Source organism: Falco cherrug, chromosome 8, assembly GCF_023634085.1.
Source record: "Falco cherrug isolate bFalChe1 chromosome 8, bFalChe1.pri, whole genome shotgun sequence".
Lineage (NCBI taxonomy): Eukaryota > Metazoa > Chordata > Aves > Falconiformes > Falconidae > Falco > Falco cherrug.
In genome coordinates, this window is record NC_073704.1 from 22,669,625 (window position 1) to 22,687,078 (window position 17,454).

At 37.6% G+C, this 17,454-nt stretch overlaps 1 protein-coding gene across 1 annotated transcript in view; it reads left to right on the forward strand.

The window, feature by feature from the left end:
* The window catches only part of LOC102051605 (sodium channel protein type 1 subunit alpha), a 103,472-nt gene that overhangs the window by 20,929 nt on the left and 65,089 nt on the right, over nucleotides 1-17,454 (forward strand). Inside the window, exon 3 of the mRNA XM_027810719.2 lies at nucleotides 12,040-12,358. Within this exon, the coding sequence (XP_027666520.2) occupies nucleotides 12,092-12,358 (267 nt within the window). The 5' untranslated portion in view covers nucleotides 12,040-12,091. The remainder of the gene's footprint in view (nucleotides 1-12,039; nucleotides 12,359-17,454) is intronic.

Sequence of the window (17,454 nt, forward strand, 5' to 3'; positions counted from 1 at the left end):
GAAAACTCACAAATCCCAATACCACTAGATTTCATAGTCTATAATTTTATGACTTCTAGGTTTTGACTGGATCACCTATTATATCTTTACATTCCTATATTTTCAAAAATCAAATTAACACCCTGAACATTTATTGTAGGGTTAGAATATAAAATATTAAATGACTGGAAACTCACCAGCACCTCAAAAAAAAATAATAGTGAAATCTTTGCTTTTACATAAAAGTAAGTGTGGCTATCAGTCTTCATTCAATAGCTTTCAAACCACTGCTTCTGCAGAAACATTAATTCCCAGGCCCTGCCTTTCTTTGCAGATCTGAAGCTTTTTACAGTAAGGCATCGCTCAAAGGCTGTGGCAGAGGCAGCACGTTCTGCTGCTGCTGCTTGTAGTCAACCATTTCATAGCAAAAACTCTTTCATTGTTTCTAGGAATTGTCACAATTTTTTTGCCCTTTATACAACCGAAAATACCGTAAGTATCATGAAGGACCTTTTTAGATCTCAAAACAAACTAAAAGCTGGAGGAAATAAATGAGAATAAAAAAAACTTACTGAAATAAATCTTGAGAAATGGGTGGGGTATCTTTCATACACAAAGCCCAGTTCAGCTAGGTCTTCTAAATCCAACTGTGATCATTTGCAATGATACATTACAGTTTATTATTCTGTGATACTTCTTTCTTTTTATGCTTAAACCTTTATAATTATAAATATTATGTTTTAATTTATGCTTTCTGGGCTAAGATGTTCCATGGCTACACAAAATGCTCTTACAAGTTATGAAGTATCTATGTGAAACTTTAGGTGGACACTAGAGCTCACCAAGGCTATTGATCTGAGTTCAAGCTTCTTGCAAATCCCCTGACATCTTCTGGAAGTGAACGTAGCATTTAGATTTAAGCATATGGATAATATAAAGAAATCAGCTTTCTAAAGTTTAGAGTTTTGTAGAACTGTAGCTCTATGTGTATGCTAAGATACTCCTAACCAAACTCTCCCAAAACTCTTGTCACTGTTATGAAAGCATGAAGAATATGAAAGCTAACAGTAAACCAGAAGCATATTCAGCTGTAGAGAAATAGCACAAGGGCAGAAATGGGTGGATGGGCAGGTAAATACACCTGTGACACATCCACACAGGAGGTGAACATACCTTTTTTACTTTTAACTCATTTTTAGCAATTCTTTCTGTGGAGTTGCCAGCTGGGTCACCCCACAGCCAGCTTCCAGGCTGCCCCACAGGGTAGCGGTGCAAGCAAAGAGCAAATCTGACCTTTAGCCTTAGTCTTAGCATCGCTTCAGTAAAACAGTAGAGATGTAATCATGGGATTACAGTTGGCGTGTTTGTAAATGGGAGATGATGAAGAAAAATCATTTTGGTAAGTGGCATGATAACTAAATAGCAAATTGGTGGATGGATTTTGATGAGTTGGTGGGGATGACCTGGTGCAGGAAGTGGGAATAATAAAAACAAGAGGTTCTCCTTGACCATTTTGAGAAAAGCCTTGTGTGAGTGACAGCTTAAATGACTCAGACCGTATCCAAAGATTAAGCTAAGAGTTACTAAGAAATTCAGAGCAGTAGTAATGAAGGAGGGTTTAGAAGTTTTACTTTTGGTTTTATCTCTTTTAGTCTGTTCAGAGTAAAACGTAACTGTATCAAAGACTTCTGCAAAGTCTTTGTGTTGCTTGCTTCAAATGCTGCTTTTCTGAATCATGTGCTTCAGCTGCTGCCTCTCTAAGTGGTGAGCTGCACACCAGTGCTGGAAGTTTGAAGCTTTGTGATAAATCTCCTAAGACACAATGAGTATGGGATTATGCACTGGTGCTGAGATTTTAGGGAGGCCACTGAGCCATAGGTGGTGTTTGTAGGAAAGGCAGCCTTTGCCTAGCAGGATGTGGCAGAGAGACTTACCCAGCCAACATGTAACCTACGGGGAGTACCATCACCTCAATAGCAAAAGAAAACAGAGATATGGAAAGCAGCATAATGTGCTTGCTTGCTTGAGTACTAGCAGCAGTAAGTCATGGATGTTAGTGTAAATTAATTTCTCTAATAATCAATAGAGTAAATTAACTGTGCAACTATACTATGTCTAGGGCACAATGCATCAGGGCTTGAGCACTGTCATGTCTTAGGACTACTATCATATATAGCCATGCCTGGACACAAGACTGAGACATAGTGGCCTCATCAGTGTCCAATTAATGAGAACATTCCAAAGTGACATTTGACTAACATTGTTAATTCAAATTTTGTTGTAAATCTGTTCAAAAGTTGTTCAGGAAATAGGTGGGAGTTGTTTACTTTTTTTTTACTTTTTGACCAGGTCTGTGTTTTGGAAGAAGTTTCTTTACAGCAGTGATGTGACATTTTTTATTCCTTGTAAAACATTTTGAGAGCTATCTGTATATATAAAATAGTTTTTGAAGTTAAACAAAGTTGTGTCTGCAAGAACAGATATTAATTATGCAATTGTAAAGAGAAATCATTAATCTTGTAGTAATAAGCCATTTCTCACATATTATTAGCAAATTATTAAAAAGTTGGAAGCAGCCTACTAAGAAATAGCAGAATCCTCTCACTGTTGATAAAAATGGTTGCTCGTCTGTGAGTTCAGAATCAGAAAAAGGGCAGAGGGATATGAGGGGAGAACCATAGATGTGCTGCTTAGCAGGATCAGAAGCGGCCAGTAAAAAAGGATACATTGCCTTGCACACATAAACAGCAATGAAAATGCCATGTGTTTACAGGCATGTGTTACATGTTGCATATGTAACATGACTTTAGCATATAGCATACAAATTATTTTGACAAACACTTGATTCACATGTAGCCCCTGTAATTGTTGCATCTCATAAAATCTAAGAAAGGCTAACGGCTGCAGGGAGGGGTGATGGACATAGGAGCTACACAGAAGTCACAGTGGCCATAGCGCTTTCTAGGCTGCAGGGTTGGTTTGTGTCCGGAGCATCTCCTGCTCCTGGAGCACACCTTCCTTTCAGAGACAATTTGTGAGATGGATCCCTCACTTTGGGTGCTGCACTGCACTGACTTAGCATATGATAGCCTGCTTCTAAAACGGAACAGATGGGACTGGCGACTGCCTCCTCTATGCACCGTGCACAAGCACGTGCTGAAACACGCCTTGAGTGCACAGTGAGTGAAAGTAAGGAGGTAAAGTATTGAAACTTGTCTCTAGTATTTCATTGGAGAAAGCTGAAACTCAGCTCTTCTACCTTTCATATGATGTCTGGATTTCCTGTGCAGTACAAAAAGTATTTACAGGCTCCTACGGCGTGGGAATTTTTGTCACTTCATAATAGTCCCATCATTTTTGCTTGTAAACCAGCAATTCTTCTGATTTCCATAATTACTGTTGATTTTTTTCCTGTGATCTTGTGTGTTAAATATGTTCCTGTTGTCCCTACATCTGCTTTTTTGATTCAGGGGAACCTCAAGAGTGTAATCAGTACTTGCTGTTCTATCTGTTTGCAAGAAAACTAGTAATGTAACTGTTCAGAAAGTTTTGAAAATATAAAAATTTCTGTCATTACATCTTTAAGGCTTCTGGCCCTTCCGCTGATCATGTGAGAGAGCAAGTACCAGAATGCTGTTAACAGAGTTAGGTTAAGTAACCCACAAAATCAATAATTTGGCAATTATAATTTAGTAACTTTTTGGTATGGAGAAGTCTCTGGGTTTGTTAGCTCTGCAAATTTGACATTGTTCCAGGATATGGAGCAATCTGTTTTCCATCAGCTTTTATTTCTTGTTTCCCAGGTGTGATAATATGTCAAAACCAGAACTTAAATCTTGGCTTGAATTCAGTTTTACCTTAATGTAAAAGGAATCAGTAGTGTTATATAATTTACACTGCATAGCCTACATTGCTTTGTTTATATTTTTAACCAAAGAAAGCTGCTGTTATGTTTGCTAAGGTAAATGGAAACAGATGTTTCAGGCATTGCTTAAGAAAATCAGTCTTGAATTAATAATGTAGATTGCCAATAGAAGGGATCCCTGCTCTGATCAAATGAAAGAAAGCAGAAAGATTGCTACTCTGTACTGCAGTCATTTGCTGCACAAGACACACTGCAGGAGCACAGTAAGCATGGAATTCATTCAGCTTGGTAGCAGTCCAGTAGTTCTAACCTATTAAATGTATTTGCTCAGTTGGAGTAGTAATGCAGATGCATTGTGACTTGTCCCATTAAAATATTTTTTTCTTTCTATAGAACTGCATAACTATTTTTTTTTTTTTCAGTTTTCTAAAATTGAAATTACTTGGTTGCAGTTAATGGACGTAAACTTACAAAGCAGTAAGCAGAAGCAAGCTATCTTTAACTAAAGCAAAGACTAGTAGCTATATCTTAGTTTAGAGATATGTTAGTTAAATGTAAAAATATGCGAATAGCAATGTCAGCAATGTTTATGTATATATAATTAATAGTGACGAATACTATGCTGTGTCCACATCATATGGTTTTCTGATTTCTGCTAATAAAGAAAGACTAAGAATCTACATATTAGGAGTGAAAAAAGCTGCAGCCACACAAAAGTCTGCTTTAACTGCAGAGAATAACAGTTCCTAGTACAGATAGCTCACAGGGAGCGTTCTTGTTTTCCCAGCATGGGGGTTTTGCTTGGTTAGTTATTTTGTTTGGGGAAGGCTGGCTTGTTTTATTTTGGTTTATTTTTCAAAACTGACTCGTCTATTCTCTTCCTGAATCAATGAAATTAATTTGGAGTGAAAACTAGAACTAAACCTTCTTTTCCCATAGGTATTCCTAAATTTTTTCTTCTCAGCTATGAGTACAACTCTGATGATTTTCAACTGACTCTTCTCAAGTGAATTTGTTAGATATAATAGAGAAATAGCTCTAGGAGCAGGCATCAGAAACCATGATTGCCTTCCCAAACAAAAGCTTACCATTAAGATGCCAAGTGCATGTTTTCTTATGGTCTTGCTTTCTATCACGTTAATCTTGATTTCATTCTTACATAGTGACAGCAGAGCACTGCAAAGACAGATCAGATGGTCTGTTGCCTGTGGTGGTGTAAGAGTTTTGCTGATTGATGGAAAACGTGGCTTTGAATTCCCTGGAACTGATGAGGAAGTTTAGCATAGATACTCATGTAATGAGATGTAAGCTAAGCAATTGTACAACAGCATGGATATCATAGACATTAGCTGAATTTCCTGTCTTTGTGTGTTCTGCTTTCTGGCTGTTGTGCAGCCTAGACTGGGGCACCAAACTGCCTTCCTAAATCACATAGTTAGCTGTGGCTGTTTGCAACTCTGTGGCAAACTAAATGGTCATCCTCTCCCCCCATCACTCCCCTTCTGTGACTCTTCCCCTGTGCCAGTAACCTTGCTGTGTATCAGGTTAGGTAATGGAAGTGTCTAGCTACAAAGCATAGACTTTCACTTGAGCTATTATAAACTATTTAATTGCTTCCAGTATTTCAGATAATTCATTTATAGCTCAGTGCATATGTATGTCCCCTATTCTGATGTCTGCAGTTTTAAGGCACCTACATTTTATTTAAAATTAATGTGCATTCAATAAACACAGTTAGCCAGGTCCAGGTAATCTAATGCTAGCCAGTGTCTGTTCTCAGATCTGCATTACCCATGCTGAGAGGGAACATCAAGAAGATGGTGAGAAAAGATACACAAGAATCTTATTATTGGGCTGGTAATATGCATGTTTCCCTTGTAAAGCTGTCTATGAGAATTAAATTTGATTTTGTATATGAGCTACAGGGAGTCATAAAAAGTTACATACTCCCAATACTCTAATCTGATTTCTATTCTTCTGCCAAGTGCGTTCCTTTGGGTATGCTCCCTACCTTTGCTACCTGTAGTAGCCCTAAAATAGAGATAAACAGGCCAGATAGAGGCTTGGTTCTGTGAAGAAAGGAACAGGGGTTTCTCCATAGCTAAGGCCTCACATACAAAAGTGCAGTAACTGGCCATACCTTCCTTCCCCTCCTCCCACAAATCCACACTTTGAGGAAGGTAATTTATATTTATTCTGTATTCTGAAGACAAAAATCATAACAAGTAGTTGATAAATCAAAAATGATGAGAAACCATGACAATAAACATTGAGTAATGCAACAGAGATTTGGGCTCTGTGACTTTACATGTAGATTCACTGATTTACCTTTATTTTGTAGTAGCCGTGGTCTGTTAGTTGTGCCTTGAATCAGCCAGGCATATCACTCATAATTCGCAATACCTAGTTGGTCTCTTTATAAAAATGAAGTTACCAATGTTATATCACTGCATCTCTATAGAGCACTTCAAAATATTAATGCTACTGTTTACTATTCTGATGCTTTTTCAGAATAGTGAGATGCATGATTTTTAATAGAACTGATCTGTTAATTTATGCCAAAATCAAAACCATGATGTGTATCACAGGGCGAAGGCAACGTGAAGGGCAAAGATTAAATTCTGCTTGCTTTAGCAGAATTCTCTTGCCTGAGTTTTGCCTTAGCAATCAGTTTCACAGTGCTGTGAAGTACAAGGAAACAGCAAGTCTGTACAGACATTTAAAAATGCCTTCCTGAAATTCAAAGGGAAATCAACCAGGCAGTGCAAACAATTCAGTTTCATTTGCTAATTTCTTAATATTTGATTCAAGGTAATGTCATTTTTATTTTCTATTAGTTGTGGAAGGTGACTTCCTACATCACCAAGTGTAACAAATCATATTTTGTGGTGTATGTAATGAAGATTCCTGTAAGTCATTAATTCTGCAAGTAGCAGCACAAAAGAACGTGCAGTGTATTTGTTGAAAGATTCATGCACATTCCCTTTTGCATTCATCTTTCCACTTCATATTGGATGCACATTCACATCCAGCAAACCAGAGCTGCACAATCTCAGATTGCATCATGTAGCAGTGTACAAATCTAGTCTCAATGGCCTTTCAACAAACTGAGAAACTGGAAAATAATAAATAAAAAAAAGTGGGACAGGGGAGGCATAAATATTAATTCACCACCACTTTCAACATATGCAAAGTTTTACCTACAGAAGTAAAAAGCATAAATTATTCTCTAGTTATTCTCTAGAGCATATTCTTCAGTTCATTCCTGTCACATATTTATCTCTGTATGACATGACTAGGCCATCAGGAGAGCAAAAATACCATTCTGGTCTATTCATTGTGTCTGTACATTAGAAACATATCTACATCACTCAGCATCTGCAGTGTTAACCATAGAAGAAATTGAACATCTGTGTAGTATGCTGTAGAAAAAATGGCATATTTCTGTATCGGGGGAAAAAAAAAAAAAAGCTCTAGCTTTTTGAAGTTAATCATATTTCTATGCTAACTGAGTAAAGTTAAATGCTGGCTGATATCAAAACTTATATTGTTGAGAATCTTGGCACTTGAAGGATGGAGAAAGAGGCAGGAAAAAGACGGGTTTAGACATCAGGTTTGATTTCAGTATCTGGATATAGAGGTGATCATGGAAGGCTTTATATAGGTATGTAGATGAAAGTATAAAGCGGAACCAGACCAGCTGTACCACGAGCATCGATGGAACTCGTCTGTTAATAGGAAATTCCTAGCACATAGGGTTCAATGGAACTTCAGCATCTCAATATTCAGTATATTCTGTGGCAAACAAAAGCTAAATCTTACTTCATAGGTGTTGTCACAGAAAAACAAACATCAAAGCAGGTTACAGTTTTAGATTTAAGCATATGGATAATATAAAGAAATTAGCTTTCTAAAGTTTAGAGTTTTGTAGAACTGTAGTTCTACATGTATACTAAGGTACTCCTAACCAAACTCTCCAAAAACTCTTATCACCATTTGTTACAAAGGCATCCAGAACATGAAAGCTAATGGTAAACCAGATCCTTGTCGGGTTAGGAAATAATCTTATTGTTTAAACCTGTCTCTTTTTCAGACTTGTGTATCATTTAATTGACTTCTTCAAAAGCTAGTATGCAATGATATGGAATCATTGTTAGGCAAGGCACCATCTCTCCATCTATTTGTCAAAATTCCTCCTTATTTTGCCTAGAAAATTTATTTAGGTGAAATCTGAAGACTAGAAATTTGCAGAAACTGTGCATATTTGACAGCTTGAATTATTTGCCATGTGTAGATTTACAGCTGCTCAAGATGTACAGTAGATCACATCCATCAGGGAAATGCTGAACCAATTGCCTGTATATTGCCCAGATGGTTAGTGTGCACATAGCTAGTCCAGTGTGGTTCTGGATGCTTCAGACTCAATATGTGTGGGCAGAACAACTGTGCATTGTGCAATTACACAGATGCAGCTGAGTAACTTATTCTGCAAGTGGTTTACAGGTGGTCCATCCACACAGAGTATATTGAGTGTACTCTAGAATTATCTGGCTTACAACAATGTATACTGCAAAGTATATATGAATGTATTTTGCCTCAGCAATTTCAGAAGAAGCACAACGATTCTATTCTCAAATGTTCTGAGTACCTTATTTTCAATAATTTGTAGTGTTTTATGTACTGATACACTGCTTATAAGACAGTCACACAAGCACAACTGGAGATGAAGAGGAAAAAAAAAATCTCATTCACTCCAGAAGGAGAGTAGGAAAAGTTTAGCAAGAAATCCATATTTTGTGTTTTCTTAAATTCTTTCCTCTGTTGAATTACCAGTGCTGTGCTAAAAGAAAAGGATCGTGTAAGCAATCTGTAGTTATTCAATTAATATCTAATAAATCACTTGATAAAAACAGAAGGATATCAATTGGTTAACTGGCCTGGTATCAATTGTTATCCATACCCTACACAGATAAGTGAGAATAGATTAAACAACTATAATAAAAGCAATACAAATCTATCAGTTAACCACTGTAATATGACAGGCGAAAGTGATTTGGGATTAAGACTGTAGTGAATTCTGCAGGTATTTAATATTTACTTTTAAATTTATAGAAGGCTTGTATTTGCAATTCTGAAGATTTATAATCATTGAAATGCATGAAGAAAAGGAAAATGTATCTGGAATGTCATCCTCTAATCTGCTAAATAGAGGATAGAAAGTATTTAATCTTCATCAAGCCTCCTGAACCGTTGTAAGTACAGCCTACTTGGATTTAGATACATCTAGAGGTGTATATCTGGCTAGCGCCAAGTACATTTCACAGACCTGAGATCGTTCTAGCATTAATTATAGAGAAATTATGTAAAGTTCCTTTCTACAGAAAAAATACAGGGTTTGTTAGAAAAGCCCACAGCATTTGCTGGTTTTCACCTCAGTATGCAAACACAGTAGCTGAATCCAATGTTTTTGCAAGGTAGCTAATGGCTATGAAGCAGCTCGCCTCTGTGCACCTGCAGGCAAATCCCGCAGGCTTTCCTCCTTGTTCCAGCACCAGCTGGAGACACTCAGAGGAACAAAAAGGTGATCCTGACTGAGCACCATCGCGTTTCAGGACTCGTCTGTGCTGACCGCTCCCTGGCTGTCCATTCCCTGTCTCCCCAGAACATGAGGTGGCCCTTGCTGTTGCCCAGCACCTCTCCCACTGCACCACGGCTTGTGTGACCTGCTGTGCCCTCGATGGCCACCACGGCGGGGGACACCCAGTGCTGGGTGCAGCAGAGTTTTGGACAACGAAGGGAATTTTCAAAGGAAAAATGGCAAAGGGGAAAGCCAGCTTCCTGGGTCTCACCAGGAGGAGAGGGAAAAGCAGACACGGCTGTGCAGCCGCACTTGCCGGTGTCCGTGGGGATTGTGCCTGCGCTGGGAGAGGAAGGCCTTGTCCCTTCCTTTGCCAAATCAGCTGAGCAGAGCAGAGAGCCAGGCTGCCTCTCCTGGGTCTCTGTATCTCACTGAAGCCCACGGAGCAAGTAGTGTCACCTACAGCTGTGGCTCCCAGGATATTTGAATAGTGGCTCAGTGAGATAGTTTCCCAAATCATGGTGCCACTTGCAGGGATCAGTTTGGGGATCAGCAAGGTCAGCGGTGTGGTTGGTAGATTTTTTCCCCTTCTTTCTCAACATCCGCAAGGTGTGATTGAACATCAAGAAATAAAGCCCAAGTGTACAAAGTGAGATCATAACTGTTCAGTAGTTAAGAGACGGACAATTCAATTCCCGGGAGCAAACAGAACCACAACGTGGGGAGCTGGGGGCTCGCTGGGGGATGCCCTCTGTGTGGAGGAAGACAAGATTTTAAATCCTTGTTGGTTGAAGTACACTTTCTTATATCCTTTTTCCACCTAATGGAGAAAGAACAGGGTAATTCTGTTTACTTTTAGGATTAGAAAGAAGGGAAAACATTAGAGAACTGGTTTTGGCATGAGTCTGCGTTCTGCATGGGTGAACATTGTGTGTATTGGTAGGTGGTTAGCTTCCTTTAATTTTTTTACTGTGACAAATCTGCCACCTTGATTCTTTAGAAGTAATTCCTCTGATTCTGGATGATGATTCTGTATATCTGAGTGAAATATGGTTTTTTAGTTTTTCCAAGAAATCAAGAAAAATTGGCTTATAGAGCCCATAACCACTTAGCCGCCTCTTTCTTATTTTATCTACTATATTCCACTACTCAATAAGTAACTGTGATTAAGGTGTTTCTGCTCACCCTGGCATTAATGATACAGGGGGTTGGTGGTTTATTACTTAATATATTTTAGTGACTTTATTTTTAATTTCCCAGCTATGTTTTTCTTTCTTCTCCCTTTTATTTCTCATCTAATTTCTTCTTCTCCTTATTGACTTTTCCTTAGTAGAAAGTTTAACCCTATCTGTATTTGCTTCCCTTCCTGCTACTTTCAGAGTATTCTGTTCTTCCACCTACTTTTCTTTGTTTTATCTCTGCATTTTTATACTGCTAATCTTCCAGTCTTCCTATTTTTTCCTTTTCATATTCTTTGCTTTCTCCCTTAATTCTTTCTACATTCATTTACAGTCTCCCCTTGTTTCCATTTTTTGTTCTATTTTCCTCATCTTTTTCAGCTTCTTTCCATAAATCCTGGTTTTGTTCATACTTTTTGATTTGTTTTAATATGTTTTTCCCCCAACCATCTCTTGTATTCTTACTTCTTTGTCTTTCCATATCTCTAGCTTTTTTCATTAAGTATGACCTGCATGGACCCTTAAGCTTCCTGGAAGGTTGACTGATCATTTTGCAAGGACCCCAGCAGTGGGTGGAGACTGCAAATATCTCTTTGCATTCAGGTTGCATTCAGGCATGAGGGATATATGTGCTATTGTGTGCCCAAATATGCATTTCATCTCTATGTCTGATGTCATCAGAAAATTATGCAGCAGTGTGAAAGATGCCAGATACGCAGTTTTAACAGGACTTTTTTCCCCCATTGGGTTTATTTTCTCCATTGCAATACATAAACAAGCACATAATATACTCTGGAAGAATACTTCCAGAATTATCCAGTTACCAGGTATTGAGTAAAGAACCAGATACATAGTAACAGTTAACTTGAAATAAAGATAGGCATTTTTTTCTCTATTATCTAGAATAACTACCCGTACAAAAACTTACTTGGAACAACTACTTTACTGCCTCATAATACACAGAGTTGATTTTTATTTGTTTAATAGAAATTCTCATTCTACACTACTTGTTTTCTGATACTTTTGCTGAACTCAGTGGAAATTTCTGCAAATTAGCTCTGATGAACTACGCTATTTATAGTTACCAATATAATCCTCATTGATTCCAGAAGAGTGTGAGATGATTTTAAGATAATTAGAGTTATGAAGAAAGAATGTATCTGATTGTTCTTAAGTATCATGCTTTTGATTTTTTGGCGTAAAAGACCTAGAGTTGAGAAATTATTGCAGTTAATATAACTAGCATAAGAACCGCACAAGTGCCTCTTACAAAGGTCGAATCACCAACTAAACTGCTTATTTTATCTATCTTTACATAATTTTCAATGTTGTGTATTTGAACATTCCAACACAGCAAACCCAAAAGCATTTAAAAATAAATGCTATATCTGTCTTGGTGATTTTAACATGTTTAAATTTTATTTTCTGCTTTCTTTTAGTATTTTCCTATGCAGAAGAATAAATGGTAATTAAAATGTGCAGGATGAAAAGATGGAGCAGTCAGTGCTTGTACCACCAGGACCAGACAGCTTCCAATACTTCACTAGAGAGTCTCTCGCAGCTATTGAACAACGCATTGCTGCAGAAAAAGCTAAGAATTCTAAACAAGATCGTAAAGACAATGATGATGAAAATGGGCCAAAGCCAAACAGTGACTTGGAGGCAGGAAAAACACTTCCATTTATATATGGTGACATACCTCCAGGAATGGTGTCTGAGCCCTTGGAAGACATGGACCCATATTACATCAATAAAAAAGTGAGTCTAATATCAATGTTGTCCATATGCCAGTGTTTGGAGTGCTTTATCATGTTCATTTAATTTTCATGGAGTGTGTCATATAGCTTGTTACTTCAGCCTGTTAATTTGCAACCATGTAGGAAACTGTCATTCTAATAGTGTGGAAACAACTGAGCATTGCCAAAAGGACTGGGTGTACAAGAGCAGAAAATGTTTGATGCCAGTGATACATGTACATGCTGCCTTCCAGAAAGTTAGTAGATACATATTTACTATCTTCTAGTTATAAAAAGTTGATTTAGCTAATATATGTTTTAAGAACACATTTTCCCTTGCGTACCCTTTTGCACACTGGTCTTCCTGCTTTACATAAGGAGGAATTTTGCAATAATATTATTTTTAGAATTAAATTAATAAATGTGACATTATGACTGATTGTATAATGTGGTTGTACAATGGATGTAGCAAAGGGTAAATAAGCAGTGTCAAAATCCAGGCTTCTATTCAACTCACTGCTGTCTCAGTCATTCACAAAGTGCCCACTGTCCTCTATGGTACAGGATAGAATCCGTCATCCTTAACGGTTACTAACCCTTCATCCTTTTCTTTTAGTTTACATCAAAATTTATTCCTTTGATATCATTGAATTAATATCAAAGCTGAAACATAGTATGTTGTCTTTCATTATAAGCAATGTATATACAAATATGTATACATAATAGATGACATTTCAAACTTAAAAAAAGTGAATATATATATTGAAAGTGATACACCAACACGTCGCACTTTCTCTAAGGTTCTTCAGGTTTAAAACAGACAGCATGAACCAATACATGGTACATTCTGTTCCCAGAAATCTGCTTTGACAGCAGATTCTTAGGAAATGTATAGAATCAATAGAGAAACAAAAAGTAGAAAATATCATAAAGAGAGTGTAAAACTGATTTAGAAGTTTCTGGTGGAACTGGCCTTGAAAAACCCTGGAATCCTTTCAGGATGATTCTGTCAAGCAGCCCATATGCAGCAGCAAAGGTTCACTATTTATAGTGATAGCTGGGGTGGTACTTAATTATTAGATACTGTGATTATGAAAGCTATCAATATCAATACAGGAGTTATTTTGATTTTCACAAAGTGCTCTGTTCTAAGTGTCTTAGCTTGCAGAGTTTTATGTGATTTATGAGCCCTATTTTGACAAGAAAGAAGATACTATGTGAAAGAACAATATTTTTATCTTTATTATTTGATGCCTCTGAAAGAGCCTTTATCTGCCATTCACAGTGTATGAAGATTTATCTTTAAATCACAGTTCTACTTTTACAAAGATAAAAGATGCGTTTCTGTAAAAGCAGGCCTTGTAGAGTACTGTACTAATTGTGTCTGTTTATGATACAACATCACATACAATTATATCCCTGCTGGCCCACAGCTCATCCTGGACCTTTACAGCTGTATCAGTTGGTCTTGGCTCTCTTACTGTGAGAACAGGTACATGACAGGTATAACCTACAGGTACACTTCCAGAGCCCTAAGAAATGGGAGACCCTTTCAGTCCCTTCATGGATGGAGCTGCAAACTTTCTACATCAGCCAGGTCTGATGACAGAGGCAAGAAACAGAGTGAAACCAGCTGAACATATTCAGCAAAGTTTCTGTACCATTTCAAAGGAAGAATCCTTTATTTGTACGCTAAATAACTTTTATGGGCAAATCACATACCCGCTGGGATTCTCTTCTTTCTGCTGAAGTCCACACATCCCTTCTATGCACGTGCTTTAGTCTTCTACAGGACAGAAATAGAAACACCCTTGTCAGTCAAAGACAAGACAAAAATTTCTCATGCTCTACAATTTTCTCTGTTTTTTCTTCCTTCAGGAGAAGGGAAATAGACTTTCCTAACAGAAATGCAACACCTATTTCAATTTTACATCAGTAATTTGACTTTAAAATATCTAATTCCTAGATTTTCTTATCTAGCTGTATGCAAATTCTGGAAATACTTTTATCTTGTTTCACTTGTCTTTTGACAATATTGGTAGCAGTTGATGGTCTTGCAAGTCTCAGAAGGAGAAATAGTTTGAAAAAAGCCTGAAGAAGAAGGAAACATCTCTAGGAAGATGTGAAGGACTCTTAATGCTCAATGCATTTACCTCTGTACCATTTAACATTTCAACTTTCTCAATATCCCCCTCTGAATTCCACCTTGTAAAGCCAAGGAGTCAGCCAGCTCACCCTTTCCCAATGTAACACTCTGACAATTGCTGCATGATGGTTAGTTTTTATATTTCTGCCTGAGGAAGCATCTAACTGAAATGATATAGATCTAGTGAAAAACACTGGAATGAAAGAAAATTCTTATTTTGCAAGGAAGGGTTAGGACAAGTGTACAGGTTAGCAGACGCCATTGTTGCTTCAGAGATCTGTGAAGATTTCTTCATAAAGTACACTTGATTCATCGACATGAACTATCAGTTTGGCTTCCAAACTTTCAAATAGGGAACAGAAATGGGCATCTACAGCACTGGTCAAATAATACCAATGAACCTGGTCACAGTTTTTATTCAAAAAAATCTGTACAAGAATTACAGGAATAACTTTCTTACTCCAAATTTGGGTCATGAGTGAAATCATCCATCATTAGCCTCATACGCAAGTATGGCATACTATTTGCTGAGGGTTTTTTCCTATTTTTGCTGCCAGACTGAGCAAGTTCACTGTATTTTTGCATGTGCTGCATGTTGAAGTGTCATCTAGAGTGTTCTTTATTTCATCTTTGGGACTATTTTTCTAAGCAATAGATTTTTGCATGCCATGATTTGATACGGTTTATTGCAGAATAAGACAGGAATAAATAAATGTATTGAGCTGGTATGAGAGCCTTAATTTGTGGATAAGGTTAGCCCAGAGATGAAAAGTTAAAAATGGGAAAATCTGCTACAAAACCAAAACCAGATATATGTGCTAGTTTTAGGGCTTTTTAACGGTGCTTCTATGCAAGACCTACAACCAAAGAAGACGTAATCATGTCCAATGTTAATCTGAAGTTTAAAGGAAAAGTAAAAAATTGACAGTGTTTGACAACAGAACAGCCCATTATAGCAAGTTTGCTATATTTAGTAAATATTTTTTTACACTGATAGTATTATTGGTTTACACTGTATCATGGATAGCCTGAATGGCAGCAACTGTACCCTTGGAACATAATTATTTTGTTATAATAAAATACAATACCTGTTTTTAGATTCTTAACAATTATATTATCCTGAAATGCTGCTGACTGGTGGTCAATAATGCTAATCTTTAGAACTGTGAAGTTTAGCATCATAACTGGTTGTAATGCTCTTTTTTTTTAATCCAAAACTGAGTAAAGATGAGCTTGGACCTTACTCATTTTTAGCATTCAGCTTCTGTGTAAGTGCAAATCAGTGTGTTCTCATAATAATGACTGCTAATTCATGCTCAAGCTACCACCACGAAGGATCAAGGAAGCTCTCACCACTATCTATAGAGAAAGGATCAGCTGGAAGATCCTAAGATCCTGATCTATAGGAATGCACCAACATCTGGTCCATTTGGTTTCATGCTTTAAGGGCTGGCTATTTTCTCTTAAACCCAGGCTGCTACAATAAAGAAGAGGGAAAGAACAGGTGGAAGTCAATGGGTCTTACTTTGCTTTCCTCCTGCTATAATATAGGTATAGCATCATTGATTGCCACTCCATGCCCCTGCCTCTTGCCAGAAGGATGTTGAATGATGTCTGTCAGAAAAGGTGCCTCCTTTTCTCCTGGCACTTTGTAATATCAGTGCCTAATTTGATCAAACCACTAGCTCCTGGAATTCCCAGACTTGTCTTGAGTTGTAGAAACAAAAAGATTCTGTAGAATTGCTTTATGTAACTTTATTACATCAGAAAAGGTGAACGCACTAATGATTTTAGATATTTTTGATAACTATAAGTGAATGAATAAAGTAAAAAGTTCTAGCAAAGCAAAAAATTAAGGTCTTGCTAGAAGACATGGTTTCAGAAGATAACCACAAGAACAAGAAATGCCAAATTCCAATATGCCATGAGTCTTGTTCTAGCTGCCCTGGTGCTTTTCCTGAGAATCTAAGGACCTAGCTCAACAGTATGCCACCTCTTGCCTTTCAGAAGGTCCTATGAGGTTTCAGATGGTGTTTATTTAACTGCAGAAAGTTGAAATGCAATGCAGTAGCAGTCAGACGGCCAAATGTAGCCTTCCAGAAACTATGTTTAAAACTGACTGGGAGGAAGGAGAGGAGAAATAAGGTTTTGAGAACTCTGTCCCAAGAGGTTCTCAGAGACCATATCTTTGTTCAAGGTGGAGTCTTCTTCCCTCTTGGCTGCATCTTCTCAAAATACTCCTCCTCCTTCTTTGCCCTGCTAAGAATGCAGTTTCTGGGTTTACATCAAAGATGGCAGAAGTTACAGAACTGGGATCCAGGTTAAAGATGCAAAAGTGGCAAATCAGGGACTTCTCTTGATGGGTTTCTTTGAACTTGTATTCGCACTTGAATACTTTGAGTGTGAGCGAGTTTCCTGCCTTTATAAAATGATTAAAGCTCTTTATAAAACCTAAGCCCTGAAAAGTATACATAATCCTTCGTATATGAAAATTAATCTTACAATTTGTTTAGAATTTATTTAGCTTTTCTCAGTGTATGTCTACTTTGTCCTGACAGCTTTGGGTACAATACCTCATGTTCGTCCACACTGCCTACACATTGGCTTGCATCTGGGTTGAGACTGGAGTGGGTTATAGCAGGCTACCCAGTGAGAAAAGCTTACACAGGGGTTGGGTAGCAGCTGTTTTCTGTCCTTTTTTTTAATGAAAATTCTTCTTCAGAGATAAGATACAATTTTAGATCATGTTTAAGGCTAGAAGTCAGAGGACCAACAATGTCATTCTGAAGGCTCCAGTCAAAAAGATGCTTTGAGTGAAAAATTAAAACTGAGGTGGGGAATTTATGTCTTGTTGGTTCTGCTTATGCAGGGCAGCAGAAAGTAGAACAGCTAAAATAGCAGCAGCTTCCAACTGAAACTGGAGCTGTGCCAGCATGCTGTTATTTTCCATAAGCCACGTTAGAAAGGAGATG